Consider the following 19,769-nt stretch of genomic DNA (forward strand, 5'->3'; position numbering starts at 1 on the left):
CTTATGCGAATGTGTGCTCTAATCTAAGCTAAAGGCGGTCCCACCAAATATTACAGCGTGTGACCTTGTTTTCTTTGTGGCGATTATTTATTTGTTTGGGCTGGGAGTGTATCTTACCTGTCAGCCAGTAAGGAGACTTTTCGTTTGTTCATTAAAACCTAAAAACGACTACTCTTTTGTGGGTTACATGTCTTCTCTCCATCAACCACATCAGCAAACACCACAAGCTGAAAAAGCTGATGTTACCGTTGTGGCGCTCGATCTATAAAATTGTACCTAATGTATTTTGTTCCATTTGTCAGCTATTGTTTGCCCAAACCTCTCAGTCCCGTCGCACCGGCCACATAAATCGACTGTATTGTGAATGTGTCATTTTTAAGTGCTCTCTTATTGGGACTACAGCACTTTTATTCTGGTGCTTTCGATCCGAGCGGCATCGGCGGAGCATTAGTGTTATCGGATTGTCCCTTCAGCCGTTGAATATGGGACCATTGATTTCTCTTTGTGGACACTTACATTGTTAACGGGGCTGTTATGATTGAGAGTGAGTTTTGCGGATGAATTTATTGACCCGCTGCTCTTTTGTCCTTTTTCTGTCCCCTGTCCTCAACCCGTCTACATCCCTCTGCCTTTTTCTTTAACTCCATATTTTTGTCTTGTCTCCACAGCTTCTCCCTCGTCCTGCAGCTTCTCAGTCCAGGGAAACAAGACGCTGCAGAGCAAGTCCCTCATCAATTCGTACTACTCAGGTAGGAAAGAGTCATGTTTTATAGATAGTTGCTGAGTAGGTATCATAGAAATCATAGCTGTCTGATCCTGTTCCTACAAATGCGGACTGTTAGCCAATACATTATCGGACCGGTTTCAGCTGAGCGTTCCCCATACAGATGACTGGAGAAGCCTGTCCCTATAGTCCCACAGCATTTACATATTTTCTGTGGTTTTTATATCATTAACATATTATAAGATCAAAAATGGACGCTACACCTCCTTTTTATTACTGTACTGCTTTTGTACCAGTAAATACCAGCAATGAGCATGTCCTGTGTTAATTACTTGTCAGTCATAGGATAACTATGACCTGGGTACTAGTAATTATTTATGTCCTGATTTAGAATAAAACCGCTTCCTGTTCTACCTACAGTATGTTTTAAAACTTTTAGAAAAATATCAATATGCAACGATAAAGGTAAACTCCTTTTCGTCCCATAATGTATTGACTATTTGGGTTGATCATAGACAACGTCAACAAAATTGGATCAGAAATTATATAGAAAACAGACAACAATTTGGACAGTTTGCTGGCAATTGCTTCGGAAAAATTAAAAATTGAATGTGGAATACCCCAAGGTTCCATTGTTGGGCCCAAACTTTTTATTCTATACCTAAATGATTCATGTGAAGCAGGTGACAGGTGGTTATCGATGTTGTATTTCTTTAAGTTTCGAGATAAATTATCCAGATCTTCAGACTGTCTGGATAAAGGATTCAGTGTGTTCAATGTGACTGAGATCAGACATTAAGCCCTAAAGTGTCATTAATGATTGACTTTTCTGTTTCTTTTTTGCTATTTTCTACTCAGTGTCCAAAGAACCTGTCCCAGCCACAACTTCAATTGGTAAGACTTCTGCACTTTACTTTTGTGTGTTTATTGTAGACTCGTCCTTTTCCATCTAACTAATAGACACTTTAATGGTTTGTGAACATTCTGGGCTTTAGCTGGAGGCGGGAAGCGAGATCCCTATCTATTTCCATTGCAGCTGTTGTCATGGTAACGATAAACAAATGTCTAACTGTTGTTAAATATCAGATCATTTTATTTTATCGTCCCAAATGTCATTCCTCTTGTTCTTGCACCTTAAGCCACAACAGGAATTGTAGTTTTACACCTAAAATGGCTATAGTTTTAGCTTAATCTTATTTCTCTTGATCACTTCCTGCCTCCAGGTGATGTCACTGATAGTTACAGACAGCGTCTCTGGAATCGCCCATATATGGTCATGTTTGAAAACAGTTAAGGGGGAAAACAATTTGGAGAAAAATCTAAACTTTCTCTAATTATTCAAAAACTACTGAACATAGTTTTCTTCTAAATAAAGATACAAAGACATGGGGAGGAGCAAAGTGGTTCAACAGCCCATAAATACATAAAAAAAGAGAATGCTAGCTTGATGCTACATGTTAGCATCGGGCTAACGGTTAGCTAGCGCTAGCTGCAACTGCCATTTTTTCACTTCTACTGAACAATCTGCTGTGAGAAAATATCCATATGGGCCCGATTTACAATGGATTGTATTTGTATGTGATAAATAAGTTGATATTCCACCAGAAAATGGCTTAAAGAGTGAAAAATTGTGTTTCTCTAGAGATTCTATTTTCCCAGTCGGTGAAGCCACGCCCCCTTCTATGACGAGATGCCGTCTGTATCTATAGTTTAGGTACAGCATCCCATTGTGGATTATTTTTGTCTTTTTATGTGAATACTTATCCACACATAACACTGCCGTTCTGTCTAAATCACCTGAAACCATTCCACATTTGGAGTTTTAGTCTCTCTTTAAACACTAAAGAAGCACTTTCTGTTTTTCGCCTCAGAGCAAGCACTAAAATATGCTCGTCAAAGGAATATGGAGGTATTTGCTGAAGTGAACCTTTCATTTCGACTTGGTTATTGTGGAATCAACACAAAATGTGTGCGCTGCAGCGTGCCGTGCTTGATCTCGACTCAGCGGCGTCTGTGCGGAGGCCTGCGCAGACCTCTGGACCGTTTGCTGATGCACAAACAGATATTATAAAACATGATGAAGCAGAATGTGACCCAACGCTTGAGCGCTTTCTGCTGCCGCATAAATCACGCTCGTTTCTGCGACGAGACTCGGCTCCATCTGTTGTACACAGTTAGACGCGAACGCTTTAATCATTCTTTTCTGAGGAATCCGTACGGCGCAAACTTATAAGATCGATGCGTTAATAATGAGACACATGTAGGTCCTTTGAAAAGGCTCCGGTGCTCTCTCAGTGTACGAAAGTGAATGCTCGTCTTGGTCTCAGTTTCACAACAAAATGGTGCAAATGGTTAATACAGTGTCACCATATTGGCTTTGCTCAGCTGAACTCAACACGCGTTTAAAAGAGCTGCATTTGATAAATATTTGCCTATTGCTATTAAAACAGGGTAGTCAGCTTTATTTTTCACAAATATACGTGTTTTAAGGCTGTAAAACCCCTCACCACACACTTTATACACTTTTTTCACTAGTTCACACGGGTTCTCCCTTTTGCCTGGTGTACACTGTGCCATTTTTTTTTTTTATCATATAAGATTTTTAGCCGGAGGGTGTGTTCCAATTACAGAGGGATCACCCTCCTTAGCCTCCCTGGTAAGGTCTACTCCAGGGTGCTGGAGAGGAGGATCCGGCCGATAGTTGAACCTCGGATCCAGGAGGAACAATGCGGTTTTCGTCCTGGTCGTGGCACACTGGACCAGCTCTATACCCTCCGTCGGGTGCTCGAGGGTTCGTGGGAGTTCGCCCAACCAGTCCACATGTGTTTTGTGGACTTGGAGAAAGCGTTCGACCGCGTCCCTCGTGGTGCCCTGTGGGGGGTGCTCCGGGAGTATGGGGTCCGGGGCCCTCGTGGTGCCCTGTGGGGGGTGCTCCGGGAGTATGGGGTCCGGGGCCCTCTGCTAAGGGCTGTCCGTTCCCTGTATGAGCAGCAGGAGCTTGGTTCGCATTGCCGGCAGTAAGTCAGACCTGTTCCCGGTGCGTGTTGGTCTCCGCCAGGGCTGCCCTTTGTCACCGGTTCTGTTCATCACTTTTATGGACAGAATTTCTAGGCGCAGCCAGGGGCCGGAGGGCGTCCGGTTTGGGAGCCTCAGAGTCTCATCTCTACTGTTTGCGGATGATGTTGTTCTGATGGCTTCAACAAACCAGGACCTTCAGCTGCTCTGGGGCGGTTTGCAGCCGAGTGTGTAGCGGCCGGGATGAGGATCAGCACCTCCAAATCTGAGGCCATGGTTCTCCACCGGAAAAAGGTGGCTTCCCCTCTACAGGTCGGTGGGGAGTCCTTACCTCAAGTGGAGGAGTTCAAGTATCTCGGGGTCTTGTTCACGAGTGAGGGACGGATGGAGCGTGAGATTGATAGACGGATCGGTGCGGCGTCAGCAGTGATGCGGTCGCTGTATCGGTCTGTCCTGGTGAAGAGGGAGCTGAGTCGGGGCAAAGCTCTCGATTTACCGATCGATCTACGTTCCCGCCCTCACCTATGGTCATGAGATTTGGGTAATGACCGAAAGGACAAGATCGCGAATACAAGCGGCTGAAATGAGTTTCCTTCGCAGGGTGGCTGGGCGCACCCTCCGAGATCGGGTGAGGAGCTCAGTTACCCGGGAGGAGCTCGGAGTAGAGTCGCTGCTCCTTCACGTCGAAAGCAGCCAGCTGAGGTGGCTCGGGCATCTGTTCTGGATGCCTCCTGGTCGCCTCCCGTGGGAGGGATAACTAATAATTATCAAAAACACAACACTAAATGATAATAATACTGTACTATACTTAATAATATTTTTTCCTCTATGTATTGGTGATAGCCTACTATTACTTTGTAGCCACAGCTGCCCTGGGGTAGACTGACCACTGCACCAACCAATCACACAGGGGCTGGGTTAAAAGTCTTGCCAGTGAACAGCTCTTTGATGTGAACGGATCCTAAATACTCATCAACCAGTAACCGGGGTTTGAACCACCAACCTCTTGTTTATAGAACCGCTTGCTCTGCCGTCTTTGCCACTTGTCACTTTGGCGAATTGCTCGAAAGGCCGGGTCGACGCTCGCCAAGTCGAGCCGAGTAAAGCCAAGCAGGTGTCATTGGACAAGTCTTTACAAACTCCGACAGCTTCAGCGGAAACAGAGACAAAAGAGGATTTTACATAAACAACGCTGAAAGAGATGAAGTCCCAGGTGATTTCTATGGAAAGGGGATTTACTAAATATTTCTATGAGGCGCAGCGCTGTTCCATTCAGACTCTTTTATCTCACCTAAACGTATGCAGAATATGCACGAGGACAGCTGTTAGCATGTGTTAGCGCTGATGTGATGTAAATCCGCCGGATCAGGGGAGCCTCAGCCGCGCGACACACATTTTATGAGCCAACACGTTTTGCTCCAAAATCCATTTCCGCGGCTCTCGTGTGCGTTAAAGGTTGTGCCACAGCAGCTCTGTCACGTCAGCTTTTTAAAAGGACCAAGGACGGACCGCGCTGGAGCTGGTCTCTTCTCAGCACCAGAGAGCTTCATTAGACACAACACACCAGAGGAAGCTTTGGGTTAAATACGGGGCTGGCGGGTCAGCAAAGGGTTACATGAATTACTTAAAAATATTTGCTCACACACAGATCGCGGTGGAGTCATGACTTCTGCAGGCTCGTGTACAGGTCAGCACACACTACGCGACTTTTCTAGTCGTAAACGATTTTATATAGAATGGGGGGTCCACACTACATGACTGGATTCAGTGCGATTTTGGAACGTCTGGGGGTTCACACTTAACGACTGAGAATCGTCAGAGCGACTCACGATTCTGACAAACAGCTGATGTTTTATAACACAGCGCGTCTGTCGTCTCTACGGCTTCAAAACTGAGCCCAAATCCGCAAAGACAGGCCTGTGTTTGTGAGCGCGGGATAACGTGTGTGTCCTGATTGGTCAACGGTGTCAACAATGTCACAACACCGCAGCGCTAGCTTACTGCTACTACGAAGTCTCAACTTGGCTACAGTTCTGTCAAATGGAGATAAAAGTTGGCGACAGGAAGAAGCGGGACGTATTTTAGTGGATTTAATAAGAAAAGGAGACGGGCGTCAAACTCAGGATGGAGGAGACAGCGGAGGAGACGGAGGAGAAAGCGGGGAGGCTAGCCGGCGTTAGCAGCGAGGTGAAGCTAAACAGTTCGTCTCCAAACTAAACTCTGTTCGTGGTTGAAATGTAGCTGGAAAAGGTGGTCGTCGTGAACTTTTGGTGATATAAAGTTGTGCTGTTTTGTGTGTGGGGCTGTGGCCATGAAATGAGTTGTTTGTGCCGCTGGTTTAACAGAGAAGTGATAAAAGGAGGCGCAGCGGTGTTTTCCTGTCTTTATATCTCTCTGTCATTCACATTTGGGGTAAAATCACCCACGTTTCTCCCGTGCGTCCAAAATCGGGCTTAAAAATCAAACATGTTTGATTTCCTACGACTGGAGTCTAGTCGCGTCTTTCTACCGCCCACACTACACGACCCCCCCACACTACACGACCCCCCCACACTACACGACGCGACTCTGTGTGACCGCCTTCGAGTTGACGCGACTCGATTAGACTCGGCACGACTGAGAATTAGAGCAAAATCAGGCATAGAAGTCATGTAGTGTGTGCTGACCTTAAGGCTCATCAAAAAATCTAAATGGCAGTTCGCTGTTTAGCCACGACAGGGAGCACATGCAGTTTTAGACCACAACATTGCAAAAATAAGATGGATAAGGTTGAGGTTGAGGTGGATTTTATTGTCCCAGTAGGAAAATGTATCCTCTGCATTATAATAGTCTGTACCAAAATAGCACAATTTGGAACCATAGAATGAGATTTCAACGATTCTATACATGTGTTTCCAATGACATCATAGTTCCGTTGGCCATTTTGAATACCGAAGTAGCATTATACAGTACTACAACATGTAACAATATCTCTACGCAGGATGAAAATCAAAGACAACTGATTGACAGTGGCATTTTCATGTACTCGTAATCATTGCTCAAGAAGATAACATTAAAAAAACGGCCCCAGAGACGCACGTTTATGTGAAAAAAACAGTAAATGCGGCACAGACGTAGCAGCTCAGTCTGTCGAGCTACAGCAGGATTAACTAAAGATCTGCTTCACTCCTCAGACTAAAAAAAAACACAATGAAGAGGAAAGAGAAAACCTTTTCCTGTGATTTTTACAGTTTGTCATGTCAACAGAGTCTCAGTCTGAGTCGGTGTTCAAGCTGCTCAAAACGTTAGCATGCTACCGGTTAGCAACTGTCAACCATTGACAGTTCATTCAATCGACTTTCATTGGCTTTAACACGGTAAACAAATGTGTGGCTCACATCTATGAACACTGAGGAAACACTACAGTAGCATGTGAAGAAACCAGTGAGTCAGTATTTAAGACATTAGCATGCTATCGGTTAGCATTTATCTTCAGCAGCTCAGTTCTGACCTCTGTCACATGTTGCATCCAAGGTTTGGAGTGTGGTTCAGGTCTTTCTCTTGGAGAGGTCGGAGCTGAGCTGCTGAAGCTAAATGCTAACCGGTAGCATGCTAACGTCTTAAACACTGACTCACTGCTTTTTCACATGAAGGTTTGCTGTGGGCTGGGACAAAATATCCTTTTGCAATGTATCGCTGTACATCTGCTGTGATACGTGTATCGTACCGGAAACCATGTATCGCATACTCGTCTTATTGTATACTTTTGATACTCAACTCTGTTATAGAAAAAAAATATACAAAGATAAAGGGAGTTTTGTTATACCAGATTTGGTGAAGTAAATGATGTTTAGACTGATTTATATTTAATTCATACATTTTGGAAACTCAATTTAGCTTCAATTCATTCAGGGCAAAATATCACAGTTTGTTTTAATAAAAAAAATCATGCATTAAATACTTCATGCACTAGAATGTATCACAATACGTATCATATCAGGCTTAACTGATAGAAGACTCATCTTATAGTTTATTAAAGGGGCTGGAAGCAAGTTCGCCATTTTATACTCACTACTGCCACCTCAGGCCACATGTGTAACTGCACCTTCTATATTAAGCTCGTGCATGACGGCAATTTGGGCCGAAGTGACACGTTTTTCAGTGACAGTGCAGGATTTTAGAGGCAGTTGTGGTGAACAGGTCTGGGCTCATTCTACACATTATGACATGGCTGGAACATGTAGGGGGTGGAAAATACTTAATTTGAACATTTTTAAACTCCTTATAGTCCCTTTAAATAAAAGCGACATAAAGCTCTTATGCTTAATACTTGAGTAACTTGAGTCCACCCTGAGCTGCCAAGACGACATTTCAACACAAAGAAAAAAGTTTTTGGGGAACTACAAACCTTACTTGCAGTATACTTCAGAAATGCTGGGTATTTGACTTCACATTGTACAGCTTGTATTATTCATTTGTTCACGGCAATGACTTCAATCACTCTGCCTTCTATTCTTTCCCCTTTACTGCACTACATGTTCAGTTTCTTTCCTTTCAAAAGAACGTAAATTAGCCCGACCAACATAAAGCACAGTATTTGTATGGATTCACCGTATGCACAAGAAGCCTTGAGTTCTTTCTGTTCCGCTCCTATTGTCCCGCTCTAATGCTCACATATACGTCCATCTTTGAAACGACCTGAGCCACATGCATAATGTCGAGGAAGATCCACTCTCCCGCTCGCGCTCGTTTTCCCACTCATCACATTTTTCAGCCGCTCTGGTTCAGCATATTATTGCTTACGGAGGTGATTATGGCTAATAGCAGTCATTCTGTTTGGCCGTAATGTGGAGTTGTGGGTGATTGAAGTTACGAGAGCGGGAGGAGAGAGAGTCATTTTAGACCTTTATGTCTGATGGAGATTGAAGCCTGTGCACTTTCCCCGCACGTCTCCGCCGGACACTCACAGCTCATTCTCACTTTGCGTCGTTCTCACTCAAGATGAAGATGCAGTCCAATTCAAAAAGAAAAGTGAAGATTTGGCTTGATTTCCCGGACGACGAGCCAAATATAGTCGAGCGAGCCAAATGTTCCAACTTGCTTTAGGATATGTGGTTTAACCTAACAAAACAAGCTTTTATACCATAAATTCTCTAATACTGGCCTGTATTCCATTAGCGGGGGGCCGGGTCTCTAACAGAGGCCGGGTTCGCGGCTGGCGGAGGCAAATTAAAGCCGGTCTCTAAAACAGGCCGGGGCTTTTATTAGAAACTATAGCGGTAGAAAAATTTGCAATGTTAGGAATTTGTCTCATACTGGTGTAAATGAAAACTCACGTGCAGGAAGTAACAAACGGGAACCCGGGCCGATGGGGACGCTGCGGAGGAGCTGATCCGAGCGTAACTTTGACACAGATTTAGCCACTTTTCAAACCTCCTGTGACTATTTGTAGAAACAGGGAAAGCAACAAATGTTGTGTGACCCTCCAGGGTTTTAATAAAGTCCCCATCGCGTGTTCAAAGCACGTCCAGCTGCTCCGTGTGCAGGTCAGTCCCGCGCCTCAAAATAACTCCTCCCATCAGCGCGAGCGTCTCGTCTTCTCTCGGGTCAGTCTCATGATCGATCACAAACACAAACGCTCCGTCTAAACTCGCCTTTACACAAGATAACAACAAATAATCCGGTCCGGTAAAAACGAAACAGAAACCTGCAGTGACATTGATGTCAAAGCTCCGCTAACAACAACGAAACACTTCCTGTTGTCCCGACAAAATAAAAGGCGTCAATGTTCCAGCCGCTGGGAGAGGGTTTGAAATGTTCATTAATAAATGAACCTAATATTTTAGGTGAAAATGGACACAAATGTCGTTTTTCTTCGTTTTCCTGGCCGTCCGTTTTGCTCAAATATAAATAACGTTCTGTCTCTAATTGTGGCCTGGTTCCTGACAAAAAAAAATGACAGAAGAGCGACAAAAACATGACAAAAACCCATCAAAAGGCAATGCGAAAGCAACAAATAAGCCACAAAAATGTGACGAAACACTGTGAAAAAGCAAGGAAAAAAAGCAATGCAAATCAACAAAAAATCGAGAAAAAAAGAGATGAAAAAGTTAACAAGACAAAATCAACACGGAAGCAAAAAAAAAAGCTCTGGACTGGGAGAAATTACTGTTTAGTTATTGTTATTTTCACTCTTCACTATATTGTAGTGTTTGCATTTTTGTGTATTTGTTCTTTGTATTTCGTTCTCTTCTTAATATTGCAATGGGACTCCAGGAAGACTACCCCGGTGGCAACTAATAAACAAACAAGCAACTAAAGGGCAAATAAAGATAGGAATCAGAAGTTCATATGCAAACCTAAAGCAATGCAAGAGACAACAGTTGAATCATATCTTTAATAAGTTTTATTCGACCGAGGACAACAGTAAAACCAAAGTTAATTTCAGTGGACGTATTGCACATTATCATCTTAATCCCCTCCGCCTCGGTTAATTATCCCTGCCGCGCGCTAAACTAAGAAACGCGAAGCAAACAACTGCTCGGAGAATATAAAACCCTCCCCACAACCGCACACGGGATTATTTCTGTATCAAAGTCTCCCCTTTACAATAAAAGCCTCGATATCAGACTGGCTATATACAGAATACGGGGCTCGGGCAGCGCTTGTGTTCTCATCCTTCACTCTAAAGCTACTTGTTCCACTGCACGCTGCCATGGTCTCCAATACCAGAGCCATTTTTCATTCAGAGTGAGCAGATGACAAGGAGAAGCCAAACTTCAGATTGCCACGTAGATTACTTTTGCACTTTCTTTCGTGTAGTTGAACCTTGAATACGTTTATAACCAAAGTCTGCAACTAAAATGACGATAGTCTTTTTAATACACATGTTTTTAATTGATGTACTTTGTCCTGAAACAGAACGCTGCATTTTGTGTGACGTTTTTGAAGCATTTCCAGTGATTTTGTTTAATACAGCCCACTGCTTATTCATATTCCAGTCACGTATGGCTTGGTTCTCGGACAATGTTAAGGAAGTTGTCATTTTCAACCCCATCTGCTTCCTTATGAGACAAACTGCTGAGTCCTCTCGTCTTTATTATGTCCCGCAAAGAGGAGGAGGAGGAGGAGGAGGAGGAGGAGGAGGAGGAGGAGGAGGAGGTCAGACTGGCGGCTGAAGGACCAAAGCTGAGCACACACACAGTGAATCTGTACATTAGCGTTGACGTCAGTGACAGGGGCTGCAAGCGCGGAACGGCTCTCGCTATTTTCACAAGTTTCCTCCAGGGAATTCTTTGCTCCTGACGCAGTGTTTTATATAGGGCTGGGACGATTCACTTTTGTGATTGTCCAATACGTATCATGATACATATTGCGATGCGGTGAGCAATTATGATAAGTGATATGTTTACCTTAAAAATTAGGGGTGGGACTTTAATGCTAATTAAGGATTCGCACTAGCCTCAAACACAGAGACGTCCTCGATGCTAGTGTTAGCGTTAGCCTCAAACACAGAGACGTCCTCGATGCTAATGTTAGCGTTCAGCCTCAAACACAGAGACGTCCTCGATGCTAATGTTAGCGTTCAGCCTCAAACAGAGAGACGTCCTCGATGCTAATGTTAGCGTTCAGCCTCAAACACAGAGACGTCCTCGATGCTAATGTTAGCGTTCAGCCTCAAACACAGAGACGTCCTCGATGCTAGTGTTAGCGTCAGCTTCAAACACAGAGACGTCCTCGATGCTAATGTTCGCACTAGCCTCAAACACAGAGACGTCCTCGATGCTAATGTTAGCGTTCAGCCTCAAACACAGAGACGTCCTCGATGCTAATGTTAGCGTTCAGCCTCAAACACAGAGACGTCCTCGATGCTAGTGTTAGCGTTAGCCTCAAACACAGAGACGTCCTCGATGCTAGTGTTAGCGTTCAGCCTCAAACACAGAGACGTCCTCGATGCTAGTGTTAGCGTTAGCCTCAAACACAGAGACGTCCTTGATGCTAATGTTAGCGTCAGCCTCAAACACAGAGACGTCCTTGATGCTAATGTTCGCACTAGCCTCAAACACAGAGACGTCCTCGATGCTAATGTTAGCATTCAGCCTCAAACACAGAGCCGTCCTCGATGCTAATATTAGCGTTCAGCCTCAAACACAGAGACGTCCTTGATGCTAATGTTCGCACTAGCCTCAAACACAGAGACGTCCTCGATGCTAATGTTAGCGTTCAGCCTCAAACACAGAGACGTCCTCGATGCTAATGTTAGCGTCAGCCTCAAACACAGAGACGTCCTCGATGCTAATGTTAGCGTTCAGCCTCAAACACAGAGACGTCCTCGCAGTGTTTTATATGGGGCTGGGACGATTCACTTTTGTGATTGTCCAATACGTATCATGATCCATATTGCGATATGGTTAGCAATTATGATAAATGATATGTTTACCTTAAAAATTAGGGGTGGGACTTTAATGCTAATTAAGGATTTCCAATTTTTTTTTATGTAATTAATCATATTTTCCCTGATTTCCCCCCAAGCCGGAAGTCCTTGATGTCCTCGATGCTAATGTTCGCACTAGCCTCAAACACAGAGACGTCCTCGATGCTAATGTTAGCGTTCAGCCTCAAACACAGAGACGTCCTCGATGCTAATGTTAGCGTTCAGCCTCAAACACAGAGACGTCCTCGATGCTAATGTTAGCGTTCAGCCTCAAACACAGAGACGTCCTCGATGCTAATGTTAGCGTTCAGCCTCAAACACAGAGACGTCCTCGATGCTAATGTTAGCTTTAGCCTCAAACACAGAGACGTCCTCGATGCTAATGTTAGCGTTCAGCCTCAAACACAGAGACGTCCTCTATGCTAATGTTCACACTAGCCTCAAACACAGAGACGTCCTCGATGCTAATGTTAGCGTTCAGCCTCAAACACAGAGACGTCCTTGATGCTAATGTTAGCGTTCAGCCTCAAACACAGAGACGTCCTCGTTGCTAATGTTAGCGTTCAGCCTCAAACACAGAGACGTCCTCGATGCTAATGTTCGCACTAGCCTCAAACACAGAGACGTCCTCGCAGTGTTTTATATAGGGCTGGGACGATTCCCTTTTGTGATTGTCCAATACGTATCATGATCCATATTGCGATGCGGTGAGCAATTATGATAAGTGATATGTTTACTTTAAAAATTAGGGGTGGGACTTTAATGCTAATTAAGGATTTCCCATTTTTTTAATGTAATTAATCATATTTCCCCTGATTTCCCCCCAAGCCGGAAGTCCTCGACGTCCTCGATGCTAATGTTAGCGTTCAGCCTCAAACACAGAGACGTCCTCGATGCTAATGTTAGCGTTCAGCCTCAAACACAGAGACGTCCTCGATGCTAATGTTAGCGTTCAGCCTCAAACACAGAGACGTCCTCGATGCTAATGTTCGCACTAGCCAATCACTTTTTTGGACAAGACACCGTGACTAACTCATGAGGCAATAACGGGACAAGAAGAGCAGCGCCTCCTGAGGATCCACTCGGAAAAGAATCACCACAAAATCCAACACCAGCATTTTGTTGATCTGATCTTGAGGCCATTTTGTTTTTCTAGCGGTTCGTTAGCATCTGTGGCTTTTCTGCTCAAAATGACTCCACTCACCTTCACTTGTTCTGTTAAACTGTTGTCTGGTATTACCTCTGGACAGATGATAAAACTGTCTGCAGCAGATATAACTCCTGTATTCATAAAGACTGTTGTCACTCAGGACCTTGACGTGTTTATTTCTCCTCGTGTTGTTGCAGACAGCAGCCAGGTGTCTCTGTCCCAGCCCTCTCTGACCCTCCAGAGTTTCCCATACGCCGGCTGCGAGTCCGTGGAGCTGTCCTACCAGAGCGGTACGTCCATTAGGAAGCATTGCAGATATTGCCAGAATGAACATACTTTTTCAGCTAGTTTCCTGGTCGAACGATGGAATTTGACCAAAGTGTTTATCATTTAGGTCGATTAAACTCAAAAGCAAGTGTTACAACAGCTTCCATTGTCACAGTTGGATCGCGGCCCCTTTATGTACATTATTCTCACAATCTTCTATCCGTTCTTTCTCCGTGTCCGTCTACAGGTCAGTTTCAGTCGGGTCACATCCCTCCAGCCATTCGAGTGGCGGACCTCCTGCAGCACATCACGCAGATGAAGTGTGGCCAGGGATATGGATTCAAGGAGGAGTATGAGGTCAGTATAGACTTTACTGAGCGGGTACTGACTTACATGATTGTTAGGGAAATACTAAAGGAGTCCGGAGGAGATGTGGATGGAGAGACGGGACACGGTCTGGATGTCTTACATGTTAGAAGTTTATTACCGTATTACAGGCCTGGAGACATTTGAACAGTCAACACAATGTTCAGAGCATTGATCATTCAGAGTCTGGGGATACTTCCACATGAAGAGAGCTATATAGCCTCGGTTAGACGTAGGCACTAACAGTCTACCTCTCGGACAATGTGCCACGTTGACTAGGCCACAAGTCATGTAGAAGGTCGGCGCCTGAATGTTCCCCTTTGACAGTACAATATGATAAGATTCGAAAGGAATGTGCTATGGCCGAATTAACTCTATAATTCTCCATCAATGATCATCTTCATTCTTATTAGAACTTCCAGACTGCCAGGATGCCAGGGGCGGACTGGCCATATGTCCATTCTGGAAGAGCACAGAAGGGCCACTGGCTCGAGGGCCACCGGTCCCGCCTTAACCGAGCTCTACCCAAATCTAAAAGCTAAAAAGAAAAGCATCAAAATAGCGAGAAAAAGATGAAAAAGACAAAAATGTGATGAAAAGTCAACGAAAACACGACAACAAAGCAACGAAAAGGCCACAAAAACGTGACAGAACCATGACAAAAAAATGATAGAAAAAAAGTGACAAAAATTCAACACAAATTCTTCCAGCTGTGTGTGCGTCATGTGCAGGCTGATAAAATATATCTCCAGAAATCAACAACACTCTGGATAACTAGGAAATGAGGTCAAAAATCCTGAAATATCCCTTTAAGCTAGTCTGTTTGATTATTCTCTCAAAAAAATGGCCAGAAAAAGGGAACTTTCTTCTGAAACTCGACTGTTTATTATTTTCCATATGAGATTTCATGGAAACCTTTTGAACAGTTGTGAATATGTGGGCATTTTACGAGTGAAAGGTAGGACGAAAGTAGCTCTTGGTAATACTGACAAAGATATGGAGAGCTGTCTTCTAAAAGCTATCAGTGAAGACGGATCGGTACTGCCAGGTCAAAGAAGTCACCGCCAACTAAACCACACACTCTAATATCGTCGCACTGCCTTTAACTTTGCTATAATCTTTTACCGTGATGGAATAACCTGGTCATTCAGTGTTCAGGTAAAGTCGGCAGGCGTCAGTCTCTCGTTGCGTGTTGTTGCTTTCTGGCGCAGCAATGTCACTTTTGTTTTGGGTGAAGCTTAAAAGCATGTTCCCTTCGCTTCGTAAAGTGACTAAAATAAACTGCCCGCTTTAAGATTTCCTTTAGTCTGCATTTTGCGCTGACATTTCCCTTGCATTTTCCTCCTCCCAGTGCGACGGGGTGCCTCCTCTCTCTCCCTCACCCCCTGTCTTCACTTTTACACATTACTCCTCCGAAACAGTTACTCACAGAGACACATCCTGATCATTCCGTGTGCCTCATTTTCTCTGGAAAACCTAAAAACCTTTGCCTTTTTTCAGTCCCTTTCATTTTAGTTGCCGCGGGATAAAACATATATTCTTCAAAAGGGGTTTCTGTCCAAATACATCTTCATCTCCTTCCAAGTCTTCCCATTAGAGCACCGTGTTCAGGCTCTTTGAGAGAAAACGAGTCAATTGAGGCTTCAGACGTCTGAAATACCACGTAGATGAAAGTATCCCAGCTTTCTTGTTTGTCGAAGCAGACAGGCTTTTGTATGGTTGAATAATACGATCAATAAAATACTTTTTTAATCATCCAAGGCTGTTGGCGATTCAGCGAGAACAAGTAGCTCTGCTGTCGGAGCGTGCTGTTTATGTCTGGCTTCATGTGTTTCACGAATGTAATGCCACTTACAGTCGGCCCCTCTTCACATCGAACTATGAGGAGCGTTTGTTCAGCAGCAGACGTGAGGATTCATAGGTTTGTCAAGGGAAAAAGAAAAAGAACACTTATAAAATAAAATAAAATGCCTCAGTCTGGTATAGACTTTTCAGAATCTTTATCTGTGATTTGTAAACGTCGAGTCAAGGAAAGAGATACCGTAAATTCTCTAATACTGGCCTGTATTCCATTAGCGGCCGGGTCTCTAACAGAGGCCGGGTTCGCAGCTGGCGGAGGCAAGTAAACGCCGGTCTCTAAAACAGGCCGGGGCTTTTATTAGAAACTATAGCAGTAGAAATAATCCCCAAGTTAGGAATTTGTCTCATACTGGTGTAAATGAAAACTCACGTGCAGGAAGTAACAAACGGGAACCCGGGCCGAGGGGGACGCTGCGGAGGAGCTGATCCGAGCGTACCTTTGACACAGATTTAGCCACTTTTCAAACCTCCTGTGACGATATTTGGAAACAGGGCAAACAGCAAATGTTGTGTGACCCTCCAGGGTTTTAATAAAGTCACCATCGCGTCTTCAAAGCACGTCCAGCTGCTCCGTGTGCAGGTCAGTCCCACGCCTCAAAATAACTCCTCCCATCAGCGCGAGCGTCTCGTCTTCTCTCGGGTCAGTCTCATGATCGATCACAAACACAAACGCTCCGTCTAAACTCGCCTTTACACAAGATAACAACAAATAATCCGGTCCGCGGTAAAAACGAAACAGAAACCTGCAGTGACACTGATGTCAAAGCTCCGCTAACAGCAACGAAACACTTCCTGTTGTCCCGACAAAATAAAAGGCGTCAATGTTCCAGCCGCTGGGAGAGGGTTTGAAATGTTAATCAATAAATGAACCTAATATTTTAGGTGCAAATGGACACAAATCTCGTTTTTCTTCGTTTTCCTGGTCGTCCGTTTTGCTCAAATAGAAATAAAGGCCTGTCTCTAATTGTGGCCTGGTTCCAATAAAGGCCTGGTCCTAGATGCCCTTGAGTAAATAAAGGCCCCGGCCTATATTAGAGCATTTACGGTACATTTTGTGTGGCTTATATTCAGGTGCGCTCGATAATCCAGAATTGACGGTAGTTATGGTTACTGTACTGTTAAAATAACAATGGTGTTCGAGAGGATAGATGAAGAACAGGCAGCAGTCTGGAGGTCTTTTACAGGAGAAGTTTATTCACCATCAGTGCAGGACCCGGAGACATGAACTCGAGACATTGCGCTAGTCCCACCATTCAAGTCTGTCTTCGCTTCCACAGAAAAGGGATAAAAACCCTCTCAGAGCGTCATACTGGCCACGCGAGGGATGGACATGAAGGTGATTTTCACAATTGTAGGAGCGCTTTCAATCAGTCAGTCAGTCAGTCAGTCAGTCAATCAATCAGTCAATGTTTATTTCTATAGCACTTTGTGGGCCGACCCGAGACCGCTCTAGTTCCTGTATATTCTTTGTTAGTTCAGTCGCCTTGACGTGCTCTCACTCCAAAACTCCAACGATCTGCTGAACTTATCCCCATGACCACGGGCATCAAACGGTCAGACACGCTCGCACCTCCCTGATTTCTTTGGTTACACCGTGGTCGTTTCTCTCTCATCTCGTGGTCAAATACGAGATGAGAGAAGAAAAAAACACTTTGACCGGCACATGGAGATGAAAGCTGTTTGTCTCCTCAGAGCAATTGTGTTCATTAGAAATAAGTTATTTCTTTGCTCAATAAAGAGGAATGAAAGCAAAACACAGAAAGGCCCGGGGGATCAAACACTTGACCTTCTCGCTGTGAGGCCAGAGTCTTAACCTCTCACCCTTCTAAGCAAACACGTTTTAATCTCAGCTTGACATTTTGAATTTTTAGCATTTTCAGATGGTTAAGGTAAGCTGCTGGTCAGATGACTCACGTATCAAAGAGAAACTAGCAGCCCACAGCTTATGTAAATGCACAGATACATAACCAGCCCACGCCGCGCCCACTGATGCGTTCGAAATATCTGCGCTCTCCAAAACAGGCTGTAGGAACAAAAGTGTAGCTTGGCCGCAAAGTTTAGGAAGAGTCGAGGCGAAAGGCAACTTTGCTGAAGACTGGAATGAGCTGACAGCGTAGTTTTTCACTCCAAAAATATTAGACATTTCATGCATTTAATTCACTTTCTGTGCTTTTATCAGTGAAAAGCACCTCAGGAAACATGTGTCTTTACTGTGAACAGACTCACTTCCTCTGACCTAACACTGCTTTGACTACAGGCTGCCAAAAATGAGCTTTAAGTCCATTAGGTTCTCTGTAATTAAAGCTTTAGTTTGATCACCCACTGCAGTAACATTGTCGTTGTCTGGCGCAGAGGTTCCCAACTTGCTTTGTCAACGTGTCTTTTATCAGTACTCAAAGTGCCCCTTGTGTGTAGCCAGTTACTTAGAAAATGATCCACTAAACTCGGATTTATTGGCATTTAGTTTTGTGTTCTGTTCAAAATAAAGCAAACAAGCTTAACAAAACATAATTATTATTTTGAGACGAGACACTCTAATACACCTCCTGTGTGATTTTGGGAGCTCTGTGATGAACAGAAGTGAAATAGATGACGATCCAAACTTGTGAAAAGTCACGATCTGGACATTTCATATATATTATTGCGTTTGTTTTCTTTTTTTTTAGTCCGAGTGGGCGTGGCGTAAACCCGACTCTTCTCTCTCGCTCTCTGGAGCACGTTTGACAAAGCAGAGCGGCTTCACATGGAAAGATTGAGACAGTTGAGATTTTAACGTTTCTCTAAGTTTAAACAGTTAAAATCAGTCCAAAGACGACTGAGAAACATCCTGTTAAAGTCTTCAATCCGAGAACCAGGCTGTTTAAATGCACACGCCATAAAAAGCGATCGACGACACTCGTTGAAAATTGACTTGAAACGAATATATTTAGGCATTTGCCTCTTCCCATAACGTTAGTGTTCGTCCAGAGAGGAGAGAGGAGTTAATCTGAGAGGAGAGAGTTTCATAAAACACGCATTGTCTCAGAATCTAGAAAAAGCCTCTGTTTAGCTCAGATTTATCAGGAACCGAGGCACGTAGAATTAAACTGTTTGCACCTACGGAGAGCTTAGATTTTCACTTTCCAAACGAGCCATTGCCACATGTCCATAGCTATAACAGAATACGCTGTGGTGCTACAGATATCTAGCCTGGCATCCAGACTAATCTCCGATGTTTATTAATTAATAAACAGGAGACTAGTCTGGCGACCCTGTCGTAGAAAAGCTACTGCTTGAGGAGGCGGGACTAATGTGGGACAACTGAAGCGCAGAGCAGCCAATGAGAACATAGCGGATGTGACGACAGAAACAGCGACAAGAAAGTTGTCGTCATTCGGACATTAACAATGGCGATCCTGCCACACGGAGTTCAGTAAATGACTTCTGTCGTTTATGTCCGAAAAACTTAAGCACACAAGCAAACCGGAGCATTACGTGAAGTGGTTGATGGGGGTGAAAAACTACAAAACAAAGGCGCAACAACGTGACGTTCAGGGAGCTGCTCTGATTGGTCGGTAGGCTCCATATCGCTGCGTCACTTCCTTTGAAAGCGCAATGGAGTGTTGCCAGACCCTCTTCTGTAAAGAAGCGGAGTCTGGTTGGCGAGACTAACAGATATCATAAAAAATGGTCTTGAGTGTTAAAGAGAACTTATCTTTTAAATTGATGGAATAAGGTTCAGTTTCACCTTATTTTTAGATCTGAAATGACTCCAAGTACTTCCTGCTAAGTGCTCCCGTACCCCTGGCTGGGAAGCACTGGTCTCGCGGATCATTACTTAGAGTTAGAATTGCTGTCGTTCCTATTTTGAGTCTTGACAGTCTCCGTGTGTGGCTTTCAAAGGGAGGCAAGTATAAAGGCTTTGTAATCTTTTAATGCTGAATTCACAGCTTGGCATCCATTATCGTGTTGATCTAAAGTCTTCCTAGTGAAAA

General features: G+C 44.1%; 1 protein-coding gene across 7 annotated transcripts in view; it reads left to right on the top strand.

The window, feature by feature from the left end:
- The window catches only part of ptprt (protein tyrosine phosphatase receptor type T), a 339,518-nt gene that overhangs the window by 253,221 nt on the left and 66,528 nt on the right, over positions 1-19,769 (top strand). For all 7 annotated transcript variants that reach the window (XM_079579208.1, XM_079579213.1, XM_079579209.1 and 4 more), the window contains 4 exons: positions 669-749; positions 1,583-1,618; positions 13,500-13,592; positions 13,817-13,926. In XM_079579208.1, the coding sequence (XP_079435334.1) occupies positions 669-749; positions 1,583-1,618; positions 13,500-13,592; positions 13,817-13,926 (320 nt within the window). The remainder of the gene's footprint in view (positions 1-668; positions 750-1,582; positions 1,619-13,499; positions 13,593-13,816; positions 13,927-19,769) is intronic.

This window comes from Gobius niger (assembly GCF_951799975.1).
Source record: "Gobius niger genome assembly, chromosome: 20".
In the NCBI taxonomy this organism is placed as follows: domain Eukaryota; kingdom Metazoa; phylum Chordata; class Actinopteri; order Gobiiformes; family Gobiidae; genus Gobius; species Gobius niger.